Here is a 19052-nt window from a genome sequence, read left to right on the forward strand (position 1 = left end):
CTAAAAGCTTACACCAGTTCCTCTGATAATGCATGTTTGAAATACTCGGGAATGAATTGCATAGTTACCTTTCACTTATTTCTTTCTGTGAATGATATGTGCCTACTATATGATGTAGTAACATCCAAGATTATTCTGACAGAAGTCAGTGAAAATATCTTTATTTTATTATTTATTTCATTTTGTTTACTTGGCACATTTGGCAGGTTGTGCATAGAATCAGTTTCACTGTTTGCCCTCTTTAGTCGGCTTGTCAGTTTCTTTCTGGTTGAAAAGAACAGATAAAAGGTAAAAATTGTATAAGACATTTTAAAGAAAAAACTCAGAACGCTGTCTTTGAAAGAGTGCCCTGTCAAAAGAATTTGTTTTAGTTTGCCAATTTTAAAAGAAATGCAAGTTGACCGTGTCCTTGAGATGTCAGTTTTGTTTAATTTTGTCATGTCCCTAATGAAAAGCTGTCTCAGCCATAGAATTTAATTTACCAGTTTTATTCTTTGAAATATAGTCAAGTTAGTTTCTTATCTATATTAAGAATAACTTGGGGGTAAGTGTGGAATTTCTCACTTCAAACATTTAAGTAGAACTTGAGAAAATTAGTTTTGGTGTTTAAGTTAAACTGTTAGTAATTTGAAAAACACTTCTGTATGGTGTAAACAGTGCATTTCCAAGTTATTTAGGCATTAAAATTGGGCAGTAAACTGAAAGCAAACTTTTTTTTTTTAAATCCTAAATTTTGTTGTTGTTTTTTTCCTAGGGATACTATTGCTTTGCTAGAGTTCTTTAATGGTGGTTTTTGCTGTTTGCAGCTGCTAATAAACATTTCCCAACTGTAAATAGTCAGAAGCATCAAGAGTGGAAAAGCTACTCTGCAAATCATATCAGTGAATAATGCCAAATCCTAAACCCAGCTACTGGGCAAGGGAGAGCACAATTACAATTACTTGGTATATTCAGGAACAATCATGGGGGGAAGGCCCTCTTCATAAGGTAGATTTTAACTAGCATCTTTTTGTCTGTGTTTGAACCAGTCCTTGGTAGAGGACCAATAGATATACCTATTCTATTTCTAAGAAACAAATTTGGCGGATACAAACTTCGCTTTTAATGTCAGAAGAAACTGTTTTTGAACTGTAAAATTAGAGCCCCAGAGTCTTAATCCTTTGTCTGTGACAACATAATCCTCTCCTCAGCAGCCTAGGGCTTGGCTACACTGGCACTTTACAGCGCTGCAACTTTCACGCTCAGGTGAAAAAACACCCCCCTGGGCACTGCAAGACACAGCGCTGTAAAGCCTCAGTGTAATCAGTGCCGCAGCGCTGGGAGCGCGGCTCCCAGCGCTGCAAGCTACACCTGTAGAGGATGTGGTTTATGTGCAGCGCTGGGAGAGCTCTCTCCCAGCGCTGGCGCTCCGACCACACTCACACTTCAAAGCGCTGAAATTTCAAGTGTAACCATACCCCTAGTCTGTAACTGACAGGATTTACTTCAAGTAAGGAATAATCAACGCGAGTAGATGGAACTTAAAAACAGGATTTTTGTTTCCTATTAAATACTTGTAGTAATAAATGGAAAGGCAGAAAGGAAATAGATATACAAGTAAAATTTTTTCTAAATACAATTGTTTTTCAGTGCTTTTTATTCAGATTGGATTTCTTTGATGAATAGGTCTATAAAGGATACACAATTTTAAAAACACTTAAATATGTATTTATGATGTATCTGACACAGGACTGGTTCCAAGTATCTTAACATAGATTGTACCTTTTGAAAAAGGTACATTATCCATGTATAAACCAAAAATGAGTTCTTACAGGGTTCACTCACTGTTGGCAGCGCCACCTGCTAGCCATCCTGGGGATTAGGTCCGGCCAGGCCTTGTGCCCTCCCCTGGTGGTGTCTCTTCCTTTGTCCTCTTGCCCTGCAGGCCCCTCTCACTCCAGGAACCCCAGCCTCCTCTTCATGACTTGGCCCCTCTGGCCAGGTCACCATACTTGTTTTCTCCCCCCCCGGTTATCAAAGCCCCTCTTGAAAAATGGGTTCAGGCAGTTTTCTTACTCACTGCCCCACTGGTGCCATTTCATCAGTGGCTGGTAGGGGGACCTGGATATGCCCTCTACTCTGGGTCTTGGCTCAGGGGCCCTGTCATTGGCAGCCAAGGTTTGACCTCTTCCATACCTCGCTGCTTTCCCCCTGAGCCTTGTCCTACTTTCCTAGCTCTCCCCCCCCCCCCTTAGGTTTGCCAGCCTCCCAATTCCCTCTTCCCAAGGAGTGACTTTGGACTATCCTCTATAGCAGTGATTCTCATAGTAGGGAAAGCCCCTGGCGGGCCGGGCCAGTGTGTTTACCTGCCGCGTCTGCAGGTTTGGCCAATCGCAGGGAGCTCAGATGGGCAGGAACAGGTGGGGCCTATATAATCCAGGAAGCTGGCAACAGAGGGGACTGCATGGAAGTAGTCTGCAGTCACTCCCTGGGTGAAGGGAGATATGGTTCGGACTATAGAGCAGTGGTTCTCAAAGTAGGGCCACCGCTTGTTCAGGGAGAGCCCCGGGTGGGCTGGACCAGGTTGTTTACCTGCCGTGTCTGCAGATTCGGCCGATCATGGCTCCCAGTGGCCACGGTTCAGCACTCCAGGCCATTGGGGGCTGCAGGAAGGGTGGTCAGCTTGTCCCTCGGCTCGCGCTGCTTCCTGCAGCCCCCATTGGCCTGGAGTGCTCCAGGTGCAGCCTGGGCAGTTAATTGGGTCACTTAGCCATTTTAACCCTTCCGGGTCTTTCATTGGATGAACGCTCCATCACAGGATTCTTTCTGGTTCGTTATTTATGTGCATTGCTGTTTTTCCTCCTTAGATTTTCTAATGCAATTAAAACTAGGATTTTAACAAAACCTATAATGGCCCTCAGTAGAAATTTTGCAGCCTGTTTCCCAAATTGCAGCTTGTGGCATTTATAGTTCTGCTCACCAGAACAGTATTGTAGAGGGATCATATATCTCATGCCTATTTTTAAATCTATCTGCTAAAAGTCTTGGAAGAGTATTAAGCGACTTTGTAGCTACTGCAGTTACCTTCAAAATAGCACCTTGTCATCAGAAATGACTTACTGCTTTTTTATCCCTCACTTTCTGTTGTGTTGTATTCAGTGATGTCATACTGTATTATCAGGGCCGTCCTTAGGATTTATGGGGCCCTAGGCAGTATTATTAAACCGGTGCCCCTACGCTGGATGGCAGCCCAAGCTCACAGCCTGGTGGGGGAGGGGGAGGAGGGACTTGACAGCAAAGGATAATAAGATGCCCAGCCTGCCTCACGGTGGCGGAGAGTCACAGTTCCCCGCAGAGACTTCCATGCACTCTCCCTCATGCAGAATGGACATGAAGAAAGTACCTAATTAAAAGCACTAAAATTTGGGAATAAAAAATGACAGTCACAGGTTTTTTGATATGCCCTGAAGTTTGTCAGAGATTTATTTGCAAAAACTTCATAGTAAGGGGGAGTCAGCTGTCCTGCTGAATACAACATTACATATAATGGAATACATGATGCAGCTCTTCTCTGTTTTACATTTTCTTCATCAGTATTTCTAAGTTGAATTTATATTTTAAATGTACTCAAATCTTAAGCTAGCATTCCAGATTACTACATATTTAACTCACTGAAACAAAGACATTCTTTTAAATTAATCAGAGAGGTTTAGTGTGTTCATAACAATGTTCATTGCTTTTGGAAAAAGGGAACAGTAATTTACTTTGTGTGATCTCCATAACAAGAGACATGGTTATGAAATTTCACCAACTTTAAAAAAAAAAAAAGTGTCCAAAGATTTTAGGTATAACAAGGATTTTGTCTTACTAAGGTACTGATTTTGCTGGAGCGTTTTTTTAAAACTAGTTTGTTGGATAGTCAGAAGTAAAGAAAGGGAACTCTTTGTCCAGCTATCTGGAAGGGAAGGACTGTTGTCCCTTTAAGGGCTCTTTTCAGTGGGGAGTGGGGGGAGAGGTGGTGAAGGGATGGACAGAAAGGACAGGAAGACTTGGAAGCACTTTTTTTTTTAACTATAGTAATTGTGTATTTTAGATAAGGGAGGTCTTTTGAAGGATTTATTTAAAAAACTATGTCTGAAGATCCACACATTTAAGGCTAAAGATAATTGTGCATCTAAAACGCTATGCAAGCATTTTTTAGAAATGTGATTTTATAATCTTCACCAGCTCACTAATGAAATATTTTTAAAGCAAATTTTAAACTAAGGTCCTGTAGACTGACATGTTCTGTGTAAATATTACATTAATGCACAACTGTTTTTGTCAGTAAAGTCAGAAACTGACAGTATAAAAATTTATTTGGGCATAAGCTTTCGTGGACATCTGATGAAATGGGTTCTAGTCCACAAAAGCTTATGCCCAAATAATTTGTTAGTCTTTGAGGTGACACAAGGACTCGTCCTTGTTTTTGCTGATACAGACTAACAGGACTACCACTCTGAAACCTGTCAGTATATATCTTGGGGTTGGCAAATGCCTGTTAAATGGCTTTATTATCCCTTGAATGTCTCTTTAACAGTTTCAATGGTGTGCTAATAGGTCTGGCAGGCTGGAGGTTTTTTCACTTTTAACTACTAGATTCCCTCCCAAGGAAGACTCACCAGGCTAGAGCAGCCATCTGTGGGAGCCTGCAGGAAGGGTCAGAACAGGGATAGGAAAACAAGCGGTGGACACTAAGACCTAGTGGTGCCCCAAATTTTCAGGTGCTCTACGCAGCTGCCTATGTTGCCTGTGCCTAAGGACGGCCCTGTGTATGATGCAACATCATAATCCAGTTGTCAACTTCTGAGCCACACCACGGCCCCTGAGAATTTATGCACCAGCCTGTTTCAGGCCTAAGGCCTTGTGTGCCTGTGCTGAACATCTTACAGGCCCAAGTCACTACATAAATTAATACTTATATTTAGGGTATAGAGGGGAATTATACTTGATATCTTTTATTCTTGGTTACATCTGTAAGGCAACAACTTTGAGTAATCTACTGACCTTTGTCAAACATTACGTCTTGTGTAAGATGCCAGGTTCAGGAGGGCAGTACTAAAATAGCTGTTTAACGTGTGCAGCTGAAATCCTTCTTCCCACAATCCTGAGGGAGTGCTGCTTGCCAGTCACCACAGAGGAATCTGCATACTCAGGGAACAGTTACATACTCTACAGCAACTGGTTCTTATCAATGTGTATCCCACAGCCTATCCTCCGGTCCCATTTTCCAGAGTCCCCAGTTTCCACAGGCTTTGAATTGCAATGAAAACGAGAAAAGGCTGCAGCCACCCTGCCCTTTATGTCACTGCTCAAGAGCCCAAGGTGGCAAAGGGTGCATGCATCGCCCCAACAGATGCTGCTATTTAAAAAAAAAAAAAAAAAATCCAATCTCGTGTTCATGAGGCACATGCACATCTGCTATGGGATCCACACTGACTGCTACTCCTTGAAGAACCTTTTAACATAGGGCAGGTAACAGATTATTGTTGGTTTTTTGTATTGCAGTAACGTCTAGGAGCCGCAGCCATAAACCAGGAACCTATTGTGCTAGGCATGGTAAAAACACAGAACAAAAAGACTGTCCCTGCCCTGAAGACTTAACAGTGCTGTAGCCATGTGGGTTCCAGGATACTAGCGAGACAAGGTGGGTGAGGGATATCTCTTCTTGGACAAGCTTCTGTTGGTGAAAACTAGAGGCTTTCAAGTTTACCAGGTCTTTTTCTGGTCTGTGTAAGCTCAAAAGCTTCTCTCTCTCACAAACAGAAGTTGGTCCAATAAAAGATATCACTTCACCTGCCTTGTGTTTCTGAAGAATTTAAACAGGCAAAAACCTTCATTGTGGTCAGATCTCACTATGTGAGAGCTGCAGGATTGATTACTTACATTGTAGTAGCATCTAGAGGCCTTGGCCAGATTGGTCCCCAATGTAACATGTTCCATTCAAACATACAGAAAATAGTCCCTAACCCCCCAAATGCTTACAGTCTAAAAAATAAGGTCTGTCAGGCAAATGGGAGAAATAAGGAGAGTGAGCTTGAGGAAGACAGAAACAGAATAGCAGGATATGCACAGTTCTTACGCAGTAGGAGCAGAAATCACAAGTTGCTACTCTTCTAACTGTTACCAGGTTGTAGATAACTAAGTGTAACCCACTGTTTGGTGAGTGCTATGTATCCCTCCCTGTGCAAAGTCTTCAGAAGGGAGGATCTCTTGCAGCCCACAGCTACTGTGTCTGGCTCTTCAGCTCATGATGGGACTCATGCTTTCAGCTCTGGAGGTTCCCTGGTTTGGTCCCCAGTGTCAGCCAAGATGGTTGTTGGTAACCATTACTGAAGCAGTGAGTTTTAAGTAGGAACTTTGAAGAAGGATTTTCTTCAAAGAACTTACATTTTTTAAGCTCATTTTTTGAATTGAATAATACAAGTAGTTTCAAGTACTATATCTACCCGTTAGTCCCCATGTGAACTTTTGAGGTTCTACAATTTAATTTTCCTCTTCTAAAATGTTTCTCTGCCCTATTGCTATGTGAAGGACCCCCCCTCCCCCCACACACACAAAAACTGACCGTACAGAGCAAACAGTGAAAGTAACTATACAAGGGGCTGTTGCAATCACAAAATAAAAACTCTGGAAACGATAGAGAAATTTTTACTCTGAACTTTCAGTTGTTGTAATCTTAGATGTTCTTAATATTCAGTGTGTGTGGGGGGGGGGGGGAATAAGTGTGTGCCCTTAACCTGAAAGTGCCCTTTTAAAATGGCATTAGAACAGACTTCAGTTTTACTGGTAATTTTGAATAAAGTCTGTATCTGGTTCTTGAAGAAAGTAAGTAACTGAATTCCACAAGTAATATTTTAAAGATTTTTGTTATCCAGTTGTAGTATGTATTGGAAATAAACTTGGAAAATAGTAAGCATAGTATGCTAAAACTATAAAGGACCTTGAAATGGATCTGGATCCAAAAATCTCAAAGTTCATTACATTTTAATCAATTCTCATAAAATTATCTTTCACAGTATTGGTTATAAAGTTGGGCAACAGACAAGACATCAAAACAATGTTGATAACAATATGCATTTTTAAGACTACATTCAGACCTCAGAAAATCTGCTTAAATATCAAATTTCTATATCCTTATAAAATATTTTGGAAGTCTTGCTAATAGTGTGTAAAAAGTAATAACATAGTTAATAAAACCAAGAAAATACATATTCAAATAGGGTTTGTTTGTGTTGTTTTGTTTTTGTTTTTACAGTGTCTCAACAGATGAAACAAATTCTCCAGTGTCTCCTTACAGATGGCAGGTAAATATGTGCATGTAAAACTATATAACCTTTATTAGCCCTTGATAATCATTTCATCCATGGATGTGCTACTGGTGTAGCATAACTTGCATAGTGTTTGTGTTCACAGATGTATTTGTTTGCAGTTACTAATAAATTTATGTACATAATTGTGGTTGCAAAGGTAAAGTTAATCTAAAAATGTCCCTCTTCATGTAAACTTCATTTTGTATTGCATCTTTAATACAGGCTTCATTTTTTTCTTTCAAATAATGCTTATATCAATTTAAGATCTTTGTACTGCTTCTAAGACATTATGGGTCTTAATTTCGCCCTACTTTATTCTTGTATTATTTCTTTGCCTTGTGCGTAACAGATTTTTCTGTTTCTTCAGTTTTAAATAGTCCTTATATTGTAGCTCTCTTGTTTTGCTTTTTTATACCTAGGTAGGAAACACATCAAAGTGCTGTGAAATGTTTGTGATCAAACTCAAAATGTTTGGTTGTAGATTTCAATTCAGTATTTGTTTTATGTTCATTTTATGGTGCCCTTAGGTGGTAATACAAAGAGAGCTTTAGAAATGTAGATTGATTTATATGCATTGCCCTTGTAGGTAAATATTTCCTTTTGAATCATCTTCCTTTATATTTAGTGGATATGAGAACATTTAATTATTTAAATTAACTGATCTTTTACGAATAAGCCTTTTATTGTTTCTTTCAAATTATTATATTAATTTACATGTTGTAAAGATGGATATTTAGATAGTGCCATCTATTGCATACATTTGGTTGTAGGTGGGAGTCACAAAAAATGCTTTATTAAAAAAAATCAGTGGATAACTGACCTGATGTGTAAAATTATGCACACCTCAATTTGCATGCACAGTGACTTGCTGTGTGCTCAAATAGGGTGATCACTCATGAATAGCTCATCACAAATCTACCTTTCCGTTTGCATGCCTATTAGTGTATACAATTTCAGTACATGCCTAATTGGTGAAAATCAGGCCCAGCAGGGTTAATGAAGAAAGCTGTGGTTTTAAAAAAAAATTAAGTAATTTAAGGCCATCATTAAACTTATACTCTCCACCATATATAACTTATTTTAGAGTCTTGAAATGTAAGAAGTGCTGTCTGTAGAAGTAACCTGTATCAGAGATTGGTGAAATTACAGTGCTACAAAACTGAACTGTAACAGAGGCAAATAAGGCCCAAGATAAATAGTATTTCTAGTTAAACCAACTTTTCTGTTCAAATTGACCTCTTTAATATAATTTCACTGTCCTCATAATCCATGCTAATGTTTAAATACTTTGCAGCCACTAGAGAATCAAAAGGATCTGACAGATGAGCAGCACTGGCCAGAAACACAGCCTGTTATTTGGCAGAATGAAGAGAGGAGGAGGAGCAAACAAGTTAGAAAGGAATATTTCAAGGTATTGTATACTTATTTTTTCATTTGCTGCCTCTTTTCCCTCTTTGAAGAACTAATGTTTCTAGTTACAACTTGAGCAACTTTCCTGTATCCTAAAGGAAGACAATGTATTTAAGCTTAATTATCACCAGACTAGTATGATACAAACTGATACATTTATCTTCTGGTTCACTCTCTGCTGCAATTTGTAGAAGTGTGTATATATCATCTAACCATATTAACAAACAATATTTTGAAATACTGTGTTTTAGGCATGAGTCATTAAAAATACTATGGGCTTTATTCCTCTTTTGTAAGATACACAGGTGGGTTTTCATGGATAACTAAATGAAGGGGCCTGATGGGATAGCATTTTCTTCTAACTTATGTTCTCCAGTTGGTTCAATCCTGTTAGATTAATACATATGCTTCCAGGGCAATTTGAGAGTGCAGGAAAACTGGAAACATTTAGCTGAGTGTGGAAATGCTTCTTATTCCTCTTATCTTCAATAGCAAATGTAAACTTAAAACTGTGTTCTGAAGGTAGAGAATAAAACCTAACCTAGAATCCTTCCAAACATCCATCATTTCTTCTTTTCTTCTCCCCACCTCAAGATTAAAACCACAAAAAATATCCAAAACTATTTTAAACAAACGTTTATGCTCAATTTGGTATTTTTGCCATATAAGAAAGATATACAGTATATCTTAAATCAGTTGCCATATCCTAGTACAGTATGCTAATATCACCCTTACATGTTTGATTTAGTACCTATCTTACTGCATTAACTTGAGGGTGAGAGAGAGGAATTACTCTGAGATTATTTCCATTTGTTTGCAATGTGTACTAATGGTCACAAGATGTCAGTGTCTGCATGATGCAAAATAGGCACACGATCACCCAATTTCTGTAGATAATTGTGTTTTTTGTGACAAGCTTCAGATTAGCCCTTCTATCTATAAAGAGATGACAGCTTTAACAGTGTTACAGAAAATCTAAATAAACTGAATCCAATTGCACATTTCTTCTTTGAGTGCAAGTGCCTCTGTATAGTCAACTGAATACATATGTGCTCCATCCTCCTGAAATTGGAGAATTATTGCAAATAGTGTCCGTTAGTCCACACCAGCGTCCCTATTCTCTTCATGCTCCACACTGAGGGAGATAAGGGGTGGAACTGACCAACTACCTCTCCAGTTCTTTCTTAGCACCGCATGGTCTGAGTCAGAATCCTCTAATGTCCAGAGCTGATACTTCGTTATAACTTTTTCATTTTATTTGTTATTTAGTATTCACTAGTTATTGTTGGATTCCCCAACGTAAGATTCTTTCCAATCTCCCAGCATGGGACTTAGATTATGCCTAGGATACCAGGTTTCAAAAACCACGTCTCCTCCTGTCACTCTTTTTCGGCCAGTGACGATAACCATGCTACCTCGGAGAAGCTCATATCTCCATTAAATGCAATAGCTGCTGTGCATTTATGCCAGAACATTGGCTTTGGAAGCACCTTGTGGAGTGCAGCAAGGCCCTAGTCAGGCCCAGGCTGGGGAGAGTTCCCTGCACGTCATCCTGAATTGGCAAGAAGTGTGTCCCCTAGTACTATATGTGACTCTCTGGAGCAAAGGGGGGAAAGAGAAGGACTCTTTACATAGACTGTCCAGTTTGGCCGGTTTGTACGTGGCAGAGGGGCACTGCTGGCACATGATGGCATATATCACATTGGTAGATGTGCAGGTGAACGAGTCCCTCATGGTGCAGCTCATGCCCAACAAGGAAAATACCAGAACACCACTGGCCATCACTTACAGCCCCAGCTAAAACCTCTCCAGCACATCGTTGACAATCTACAACCTATCTTGGAAAACAATCCCTCTCTCACAGACCTTGAGAGGAAGGCCAGTCCTCGCTTACAGAGAGCCCCGCAATCTGAAGCAAATACTCACCAGCAACTACACACTACACCACAGAAACACTAACCCAGAAACCAGTCCCTGTAACAAACCTCATTGCCTACTCTGTCCCCATATCTACTCTAGCGACACCATCAGAGGACCCAACCACATGAGCCGCACCATTGGCCAAACCAGACAGTCTCTACGTAAAAGAATAAATGGACACAAATCGGATATCAGGAATGGTAACATGCAAAAGCCAGTAAGAGAACACTTCAGTCTCCCTGGACGTTCTACTACAGATTTAAAAGCAGCTATACTTCAACAAAAAACCTTCAAAAACAAACTTCAAGGAGAAACTGCAGAACTAAAATTCATTTGTAAATTTAACACCATTAATTTGGGCTTGAATAGGGACTGGGCATGGCTGGCTCTTTACAAAAGCAGTTCTCCCTCTCTCGGTATTGACACCTCCTCATCAATTATTGGGAGTGGACTACATCCACCCTGATTGAACTGGCCCTGTCAACACTGGTTCTCCACTTGTAAGGAAACTCCTTTCTCTTCATGTATAATGCCTGCATCTGAAGAAGTGGGTGTTTTTACCCACGAAAGCTTATGCCAGAATAAATCTGTTGGTCTTTGAGGTCTCACGGGTCTCTGGTTTTGTGGATACAGACTAACACGGCCGCCTCCTGATACTAAGGGCCAGTAATGACTCTGTCTTACGTAAGATTTTTTTTTAATTATAGCTAAAATGTTTGTCATTTCAAAGAATGTTGCTTTGCCCATATTATAAAATTTTGGTGACCCTTTCTTTAAAAAAAGTCTAGGGCTGCTGCTTTGGAATAGGTACTTGAAATTTGACAGGATGGTGGCTTTTGTGTCCAGGATGTCCCTTTTGCTGTCCCTACAAAAATCTGCCAAAATTTGGCCAAATTATAAGCCTTTGAAAAATTGCAGTTCACACTTGTTCAGTAGAGACATCCTCAGTTTTAGCAGCTAGAAGCTCCAAAGATGATTTCTGCACTGAGCATGCTCCAGCCCAGGGCTGAGCAGGACTTTCCCTGTAATTGCAGTTCTGGGCTGCTGCAGACTGTGCTGGGTCTAGGTCCAAGTGCCCGAACTAAGAACAGGGATGCTGTTTTCTGTTTCCTCATAGGACCCGTTCCTCATTCAGTGCATAGGATGGACCCTGTGGGGATGAACCAGGGTTGTCTAGTAAAGTAAGTGATTGTCTGTAGGTTCCAGGCTTCATTTGTTCCAGAAGTTTAGAGGTGTGTAGTGAATGAGGCAGAAGATTGCAGAAAGAATGGTCTCATAATTAAGGCAGTTGAAATCTGCCATTAAGAATTTAATGGCTTTCAGCCTTTGACCTACAGGATGCCTTGTTTCATATAGCAGTACATCCCATACGCAGGAAATACCTGCGCTCTAGTATCATGGACCAGGATCATTTTCAATATCTAGTACTTCTCTTTGACCTCTCTTTGGCCCCAAAGGTGTTCTTAAAGCTTTTAGTGGTGGTGTCAGATGTTGGCTGCCTGTGTCTGTTCTTTCAGGGTGCTCTCCTAGCTCTGTGCAGATAGCAGACACAGGAGACCTAGATAGAACTGCCCAATAAGACCACAAGACTTGGTTTAGAAGCGAAGGCACCTGGCCAGGTTTATTGCCAACGAAGCATGATCCTAGCTCCACGGATCAATGTCTACAGTTACACTCGCACATGTATGCCCATGACGATGGACCAGCTCAATTAGTGGTGGGACTTTCCACTGCCCCCTAAGCCAGACAAAGACACTCCCTCTAAGATCCATCTTTATACACCAGTACAAACAAGTTGCATGTTGCCCCTCAGACATAGTTAGTTACTGCTCCATGACGTGGTTTGTTACCACCCATTACCTTGTATATGCTGGTTCAATCAAAACATCTCTGTCCCTCACACTGTCCTCCTCTTAGAGATAAGGTCAGGGTATCAGTGTATCCTTGCATCATCTTCGGTGAGTGTGTTCGTACTGTACTTGGTGTCGGGGTATTCTAGTACCACCCTTCTGGAATGTGCTTGCATGAGTGTCCTGTGCCTAGCACTTAGGAGTGTGCATGTTTCTGCAATACCAGCCCTGTTCTTGCCAGGTTCTGTGAGCCTGCACACAGGCAGAGCCAGACTTTTTTGCTTACTTTGCTTTCTATTAGCAAGGCTTGACCACTGCTTTTGTTCAAGTCTTAGGCCTCATAATGGGCTTCTGATACAAGGCCTTTTGTCTCAGGCTCTCTTTCTGCTACAAGTGGGGCTGGCTGCTTATCTTCAGCAAGAAGCAGTTTTAGTCGTCCTGTATCTGAAAAGTCAAGGCCCAGTCTTACAAAGCAGTGCTAATTTCCACCCAGACAGCTCTCTCCCTCTTCCAGAATTGGGTCTCCAGCTAAATGTTAAGAAGTCCAAGTTATCCGCCTTCAGTTCTGACACCTTATCAAGAGTAAATCAGTCAGAATCATTTACAGATAATGTGGCTTCCATGTTCTATATCAGTAAACAGGAAGGTGCAAGATCACTGAAACTATACAATTATGGAACTGCTGTATAGCCCATCAGCTTCAGATATTAGCTACTTTCCTGAAGTCCAAAATGTCAAAGCCTGTTGCTCAGCAGGTGCTCCTCCCAGGACTATGAATGGGAGTTGGACTCTCAAATCCTTCATGGAATATTCCAGAGGTGGGGACTTCCACAGATGGACCTATTTACCACATCCCCCAACAGGAAGTTCCTCTTATTCTACTGAAGAGAAGGTCTAAGTCACCTCCCTTTGGGAGACACCTCTCTGCTTCCTTGGACAGAGGACCTGTTCTACACATTCACTCCAACACTACTAATGCTAGAGTGATGAACAAGATCAGGCAAAACAAGACCAGGCTTATCCTTGTAGTGCTGACCTGGCCGATGCAAGCTTGATATCTTTACCTGCTTCACCTATGTGTCCAGCTGGTGCTCAAGCTCCCAATGGTCCATCTTCTCCTCTCTCAGGATGTAGGTCATGTGCTTCACCCCAACCTAGAGGTCCTCCATCTCCAGGCATGGCTCCTAGATGGCTCAAGGAATTAAAGTCCACCTGCTCAATATTACTAATCAGTAAAAGGGAGTTAACTCTAATTATTTACCTTCAGAAATGGAAGAGGTTCAACCGCTAGTATCAAGATCACCCCCTTGTGCCCACATCTTCTCCTCCATCAGCCATATTGGATTATCTGCTGGATTTAAAAAAACAGGTGTATCTATTAGCTCTATTAAAGTTCCTCTCACTGCAATATCAGCTTTTCATTTCCCTCTAGAGGGGTTTTCTATTTTTGTGCACTTAATGTCATCGATATTTATTAAGGTCTGGGTAATCTTCACCCACGTGTTAAGAATCCTGCTCAGACTTCAAATCTCAACTGGGTACTTAGATACCTTATAGGACCTCCGTTTTAATCTATAACAACCTGCTTCTTGCTTCACTTATCTATGAAGATGGCCTTTCTAGTAGCTATCATGTCAGCCCTCAGGATTGGAGAAATTGGGGCCTTGATGGTAGACCCCCACACGATATTTTTCAAGGACAAGGTTTCTCTGTGACTGCACTCAAAGCTCTTACCTGAGGTGCTGTCGAATTTCTGTTTTAACCAATCTTAACCAGTGTTTTTTCCTAAACCACATAAATCTCACCAGAAGATTTCTCTTCAGACGTTAGTTGTATGATGGGCATTGGCGTTTTATATGGATAAGACTAAACAATTTTGGAAATCACCTAGACTCTCTATCGCCATTGCTGAACGGTCAAAGAAATGCACGATCTCTTCATGGAGGCTGTTGAGATGGATCTCTGGCTGTATTAGTGCTTGGTATGATGCAGCTGGTGCTTTGCCTCCTCAAAGGACTGTAGCATACACTACAAGATAACAAGCAACTTCCACAGCATTACACAAAAATGTTCCAGCATCTGAGTTTAACAGAGCTGCTACAGTGCTCTCAACCCTATGCATTAGATCACACCATCAGATCTGATGCAGCACTTGGTTCTGCTGTACGGTCTTTGATTTTGGACTTGATTCCAAAACTCACTCCCTCCCAGTGAGCACACTGCTCGGGAGTCACCTGAAGTGGAGCACTCATAAAGACACTGCTCAAAGTAGTAGTTACACAGTAACTGTGGTTCTTCGAGATGTGCGTCTCTCTGGGTGCTTCACTACTGCCCTCCTTCCTCTCTGCTTCAGACTGTTCTTGTTGGGCATTCAGATACAGAAGAATTGAGGGCAGTTTGCCCATGTAGCCCTGTATGCCCTCAGAGTGTGGCATCAGGTTGTATAGAGGGCATGAGCAGGCCAAATGGACACTGCTAATGGAAAATCTCTGATCAAGGGCTTGAGAGGTGCATGTGCACCTTATGTGGAGCACCCATAGGGACACGCATCTCAAAGAACCACTGTTACTGCACAAGGTAAGTAATCTTTTGTTTTTACTTCTGCAGCACTGTTAGCTTGTCAGCAGCCCTGTGACATAGGTAAGTAATGTGGATGAACAAAGGTAAGTAACGTGACCTGCTCGGGATCATGTCAGGAGTTAGTGGCAGTCAGGAATAGAAACTGCTGGCTCCCAGCCCCGAGTTCTTCACCGTTTAAAAACGTTTACTGAATGATGCCCATCTATCTGGCAATTTGACGGACAGAGATTCCATTTTGTACAAATGAAACCCATGTTTCCTGTTTAAAAAACAAAACTTGTTTCTGTTTTGTAGTACAAGTCTTCCAGAAAGAGTTCAAGTGGAAATGAAAATGATGAGGTGAGCATGATCGTGGTAAAAAAAATACCTCAGAAAATTCATTATTTATTTGTATTACTGTAGCACTTAAGAACCCAGCCGTGGCCCAGGATCACGCTTGGCTAGGTGCTATACAGACATCTCACAAAGACTGTCCATGCCCCAGATATCTTACAATCAAAGTATAAAACAAGAGACAACAGTTGCATTCAGACAGATGGGAACGCAAGGAAACAAGGAGACAATGAAGCATATGCGGATTTTTACATTTTAGTGCCGAACTAGTAATAGTCCAGATATTAAACTGAACAAAAGCAATATATACACTGCTATATGCATACTATGCACGATGTTAGGTACTTTGGATGAGTGACTCTTCCACAAAAAGCCTGTTAATATTTCCTTATGCTTTTTGCACCATATCATTTCCATAGCATCCATCAGCATGAAATGCTAATACTAGGACTCAAGAGATTAAAAAAAATTAAATGTGATTGCACGATTAATTGCGTTGTTAAACAATAATAGAATGCCATTTATTTAAATATTTTTGGATGTTTTTTACATTTTCAAATATATTGATTTCAATTAAAACACGGAATACAAAGTGTACAGTGCTCACTTTGTAATTTTTTTACAAATATTTGCACTGTAAAAACCAAAAGAAATAATATTTTTCAGTTCACCTACCACAAGGCTGTAATTCAGTCTCTTTATCATGAAAGTTGAACTTCCTAATGTAGAATTATGTACCAAAAAAACTGCATTCAAAAATAAAACAATTGAAAACTTTAAAGCCTACAAGTCCGTTCAGCCAATCGCTCAGACAAGTTTGTTTACCTTTGCAGATAATGCTGTGCCTGCTTCTTGTTTACAGTGTCACCTGAAAGCGAGAACAGGCATTCGCATGGCGCTGTTGTAGCCTGCGTTGCAAGATATTTACGTGCCAGATGCACTAAAGATTCAGATGTCCCTTCATGTTTCAACCACCATTCCAGAGGACATGCGTCCATGCTGATGACAGGTTCTGCTCAATAATAATCCAAAGCAGTGCAGACCAATTCATGTTCATTTTAATTATCTGAGTCAGCTGCCACCAGCAGAAGGTTGTTTTTTTCTTTTTGGTTGTTCAGGTTCTGTAGTTTCCGCATCAGAGTGTTGCTCTTTTAAGACTTTTGAAAGTATGCTTCACATCTTGTCCCTCTTGGATTTTGGAAGGCACTTCAGATTCTTCCTTGGGTCGAGTGCTGTAGCTATCTTTAGAAATCTCACATTGGTACCTTCTTTGCATTTTATCAAATCTGCAGTGAAAATGTTCTTAAAACAAACCTGCTGGGTCATCATCCAAGACTGCTGTAACATGAAATATAAGGCAGAATGCAGGTAAAACAGAGTAGGAGATGTACAATTCTCCCTCAAGGAGTTTAATCACAAATTTAATGAATGCATTTTTTTTTAACGAGCATCAGCAGCATGGAAGCATGTTCTCTGGAATGGTGGCTGAAGCATGAAGGGACGTATGGATGTTTAGCATATCTAGCACATAGATACCTTGCAATTCCAGCTACAAAAGTGCCATGTGAACACCTGTTCTCACTTTCAGGTGACATTGTAAATAAGAAGTGGGCAGCATTTTCTCCTGTAAATTTTAAAAAATTGTTTGTCTTAGCGATTGGCTGAACAAGGAGGAGGACTGAGTGAACTTGTGGGCTCTAAAGTTTTACATTGTTTTGGTTTTGAGTGCAGTTATGTAATAAAAAAAATCTACATTTGTAAATTGCACTTTCATGGTAAAGAGATTGCACTACAGTACTTGTATGAGGTGAATTGAAAAATACTGATTTTTTTTATCATTTTTACAGTGCAAATATTTGTAATAAATAATATGAAGTGAGCACTGTACACTTTGTATTCTGTGTTGTAACAGAAATCCATATATTGGAATATGTAGAAAAACATCCAAAAATATTTAATACATTGGTATTCTATTGTTTAACAGTGTGATTAAAACTGCGATTAGTCACCATTAATTTTTTTTTATTTAATCGCGTGAGTTAACTGCCATTTAATTGGCAGCCCTAGCTAATACCAAATGGACTCCGGCCTCACATTTGAAAGTCTGGACTATAGTAAGTAAAGAGCTAGTGTTACTTTTGAAATTCATTTTTTGTCCTCCTTTCTTTGTCTTGTCTTTCATTTCTTGTTGGAAATATTTAAAGCGAAACCATTGGCAAACCATAATGCTGTCAGTTACCTTTCCAATTGCAAGTTCAGGGTGGCTGAAATAGTCTTCCTTTACCTTTTTTGTCTTTTTAACAATATGGAAACACACCAAGCAATCCTTTAGATTATTATAACAGTTACCAGTTCAACTGCTATAGTTACTCAAGTGTGAATTAATAGATGCATCTAAAGTTAAAATCTGGAGAAAAATTGTTCTGTAGTGTAGAAAAAGCTGATCTCAAAGAAAGATCCAGTGACAACTTTACACTCTATTTTTGTGACCATCTTTAAAGGAAAACTGCAGTTAACTAGTTCCAATCTTTTCCAAAATAATAATTACAAATAAAGGTGTGCTCTGTGACTTAAACATTTTACAACTAAATGAAAGGACTATATTTTAAAATAACATTAGCTTCAAAATGAAGTATGTCAAATTGAAATGTATTTAATGAATAATAGACTTACGCATTTTCCCATGTATTGAGGTGTTCAAGTTAAAGATGTTTTACAATAGGAAAAACCCTTTGTCCGAATTATGGCTGTTGTACATGTGTGTTTAGTTGATTTGCAATTTTTTTATTTAGTCACTACCACTTTGCCCGACACTTGAAGAAAAAATGTTGCATGTGTCTTTTGTATGCATTTTCATAATTTCATATTATACCTATTCAAAATCATAATTTTCATTTTATAATTTCATCTCTTTGATTTCTTTTTAGCAAGACAGTGATAATACTAATGTGTCCCCACAGTCTCCTGTATCATCTGAGGTACAAGTTTGTGGTGTTTTTTTTTTTTTTCTTTTCAGTGAACATTTTCTGTGTGTGCTAATTTGTTTTCATTGTGGTTCACTGTGCAAAAACATGCAACTCTTGGACAGGTCAGAAAATGTTAATCAATGGGCTTTGCTTTGAAAGAGAAATTGAAATATTATGCACTTCTGCAATAATTTAAAGCAGAAATAAGTAGGAATCAAGGACAGATTCTTTTTAACTTCCTTAACTTGTCCTGCCTCCACTACCATCAAATCTCTCGCTCCCTCTCTGATTTTTTCGAAGGTTGGAATATAAGAAAGCACTATTTGTTTTCTGCCTCTCTTACTCTAGCTGATGAAAATAACTACTGGGAAGGGAGAAATCATAGCTGCCATATTGAACAGAAACAGAGTGCAGGCTACCTACATGTGTAGCATTTTAGTTTTAAAAACAAGTTATGGTATAGGACCTCAGCGAGTCCATAGAGGAGCCAGAATTGTGAAAGGCCCCCCTCTAATTTAAGGGGTTTCATCCCCACAGTTGTGACTGCCTTATGCGTCTTTTACCCAGGCGGTGTGGTTCTCTGATTGTTTGAGGGTTAGGAAGGAAAATGCTTTGTGGCCTGACCATGATGTTTCCCTGGCTGTCAGCTGCATTATATACTG

General features: G+C 40.0%; 1 protein-coding gene across 3 annotated transcripts in view; it reads left to right on the forward strand.

The window, feature by feature from the left end:
* Nucleotides 1-19052, forward strand: part of LRCH2 (leucine rich repeats and calponin homology domain containing 2) — a 79096-nt gene that overhangs the window by 49682 nt on the left and 10362 nt on the right. For all 3 annotated transcript variants that reach the window (XM_030576581.1, XM_030576582.1, XM_030576583.1), the window contains 4 exons: nt 7277-7325; nt 8626-8742; nt 15386-15430; nt 18352-18402. In XM_030576581.1, the coding sequence (XP_030432441.1) occupies nt 7277-7325; nt 8626-8742; nt 15386-15430; nt 18352-18402 (262 nt within the window). The remainder of the gene's footprint in view (nt 1-7276; nt 7326-8625; nt 8743-15385; nt 15431-18351; nt 18403-19052) is intronic.

The sequence above is a fragment of the Gopherus evgoodei genome, chromosome 9, assembly GCF_007399415.2.
Source record: "Gopherus evgoodei ecotype Sinaloan lineage chromosome 9, rGopEvg1_v1.p, whole genome shotgun sequence".
Classification (NCBI taxonomy): domain Eukaryota; kingdom Metazoa; phylum Chordata; order Testudines; family Testudinidae; genus Gopherus; species Gopherus evgoodei.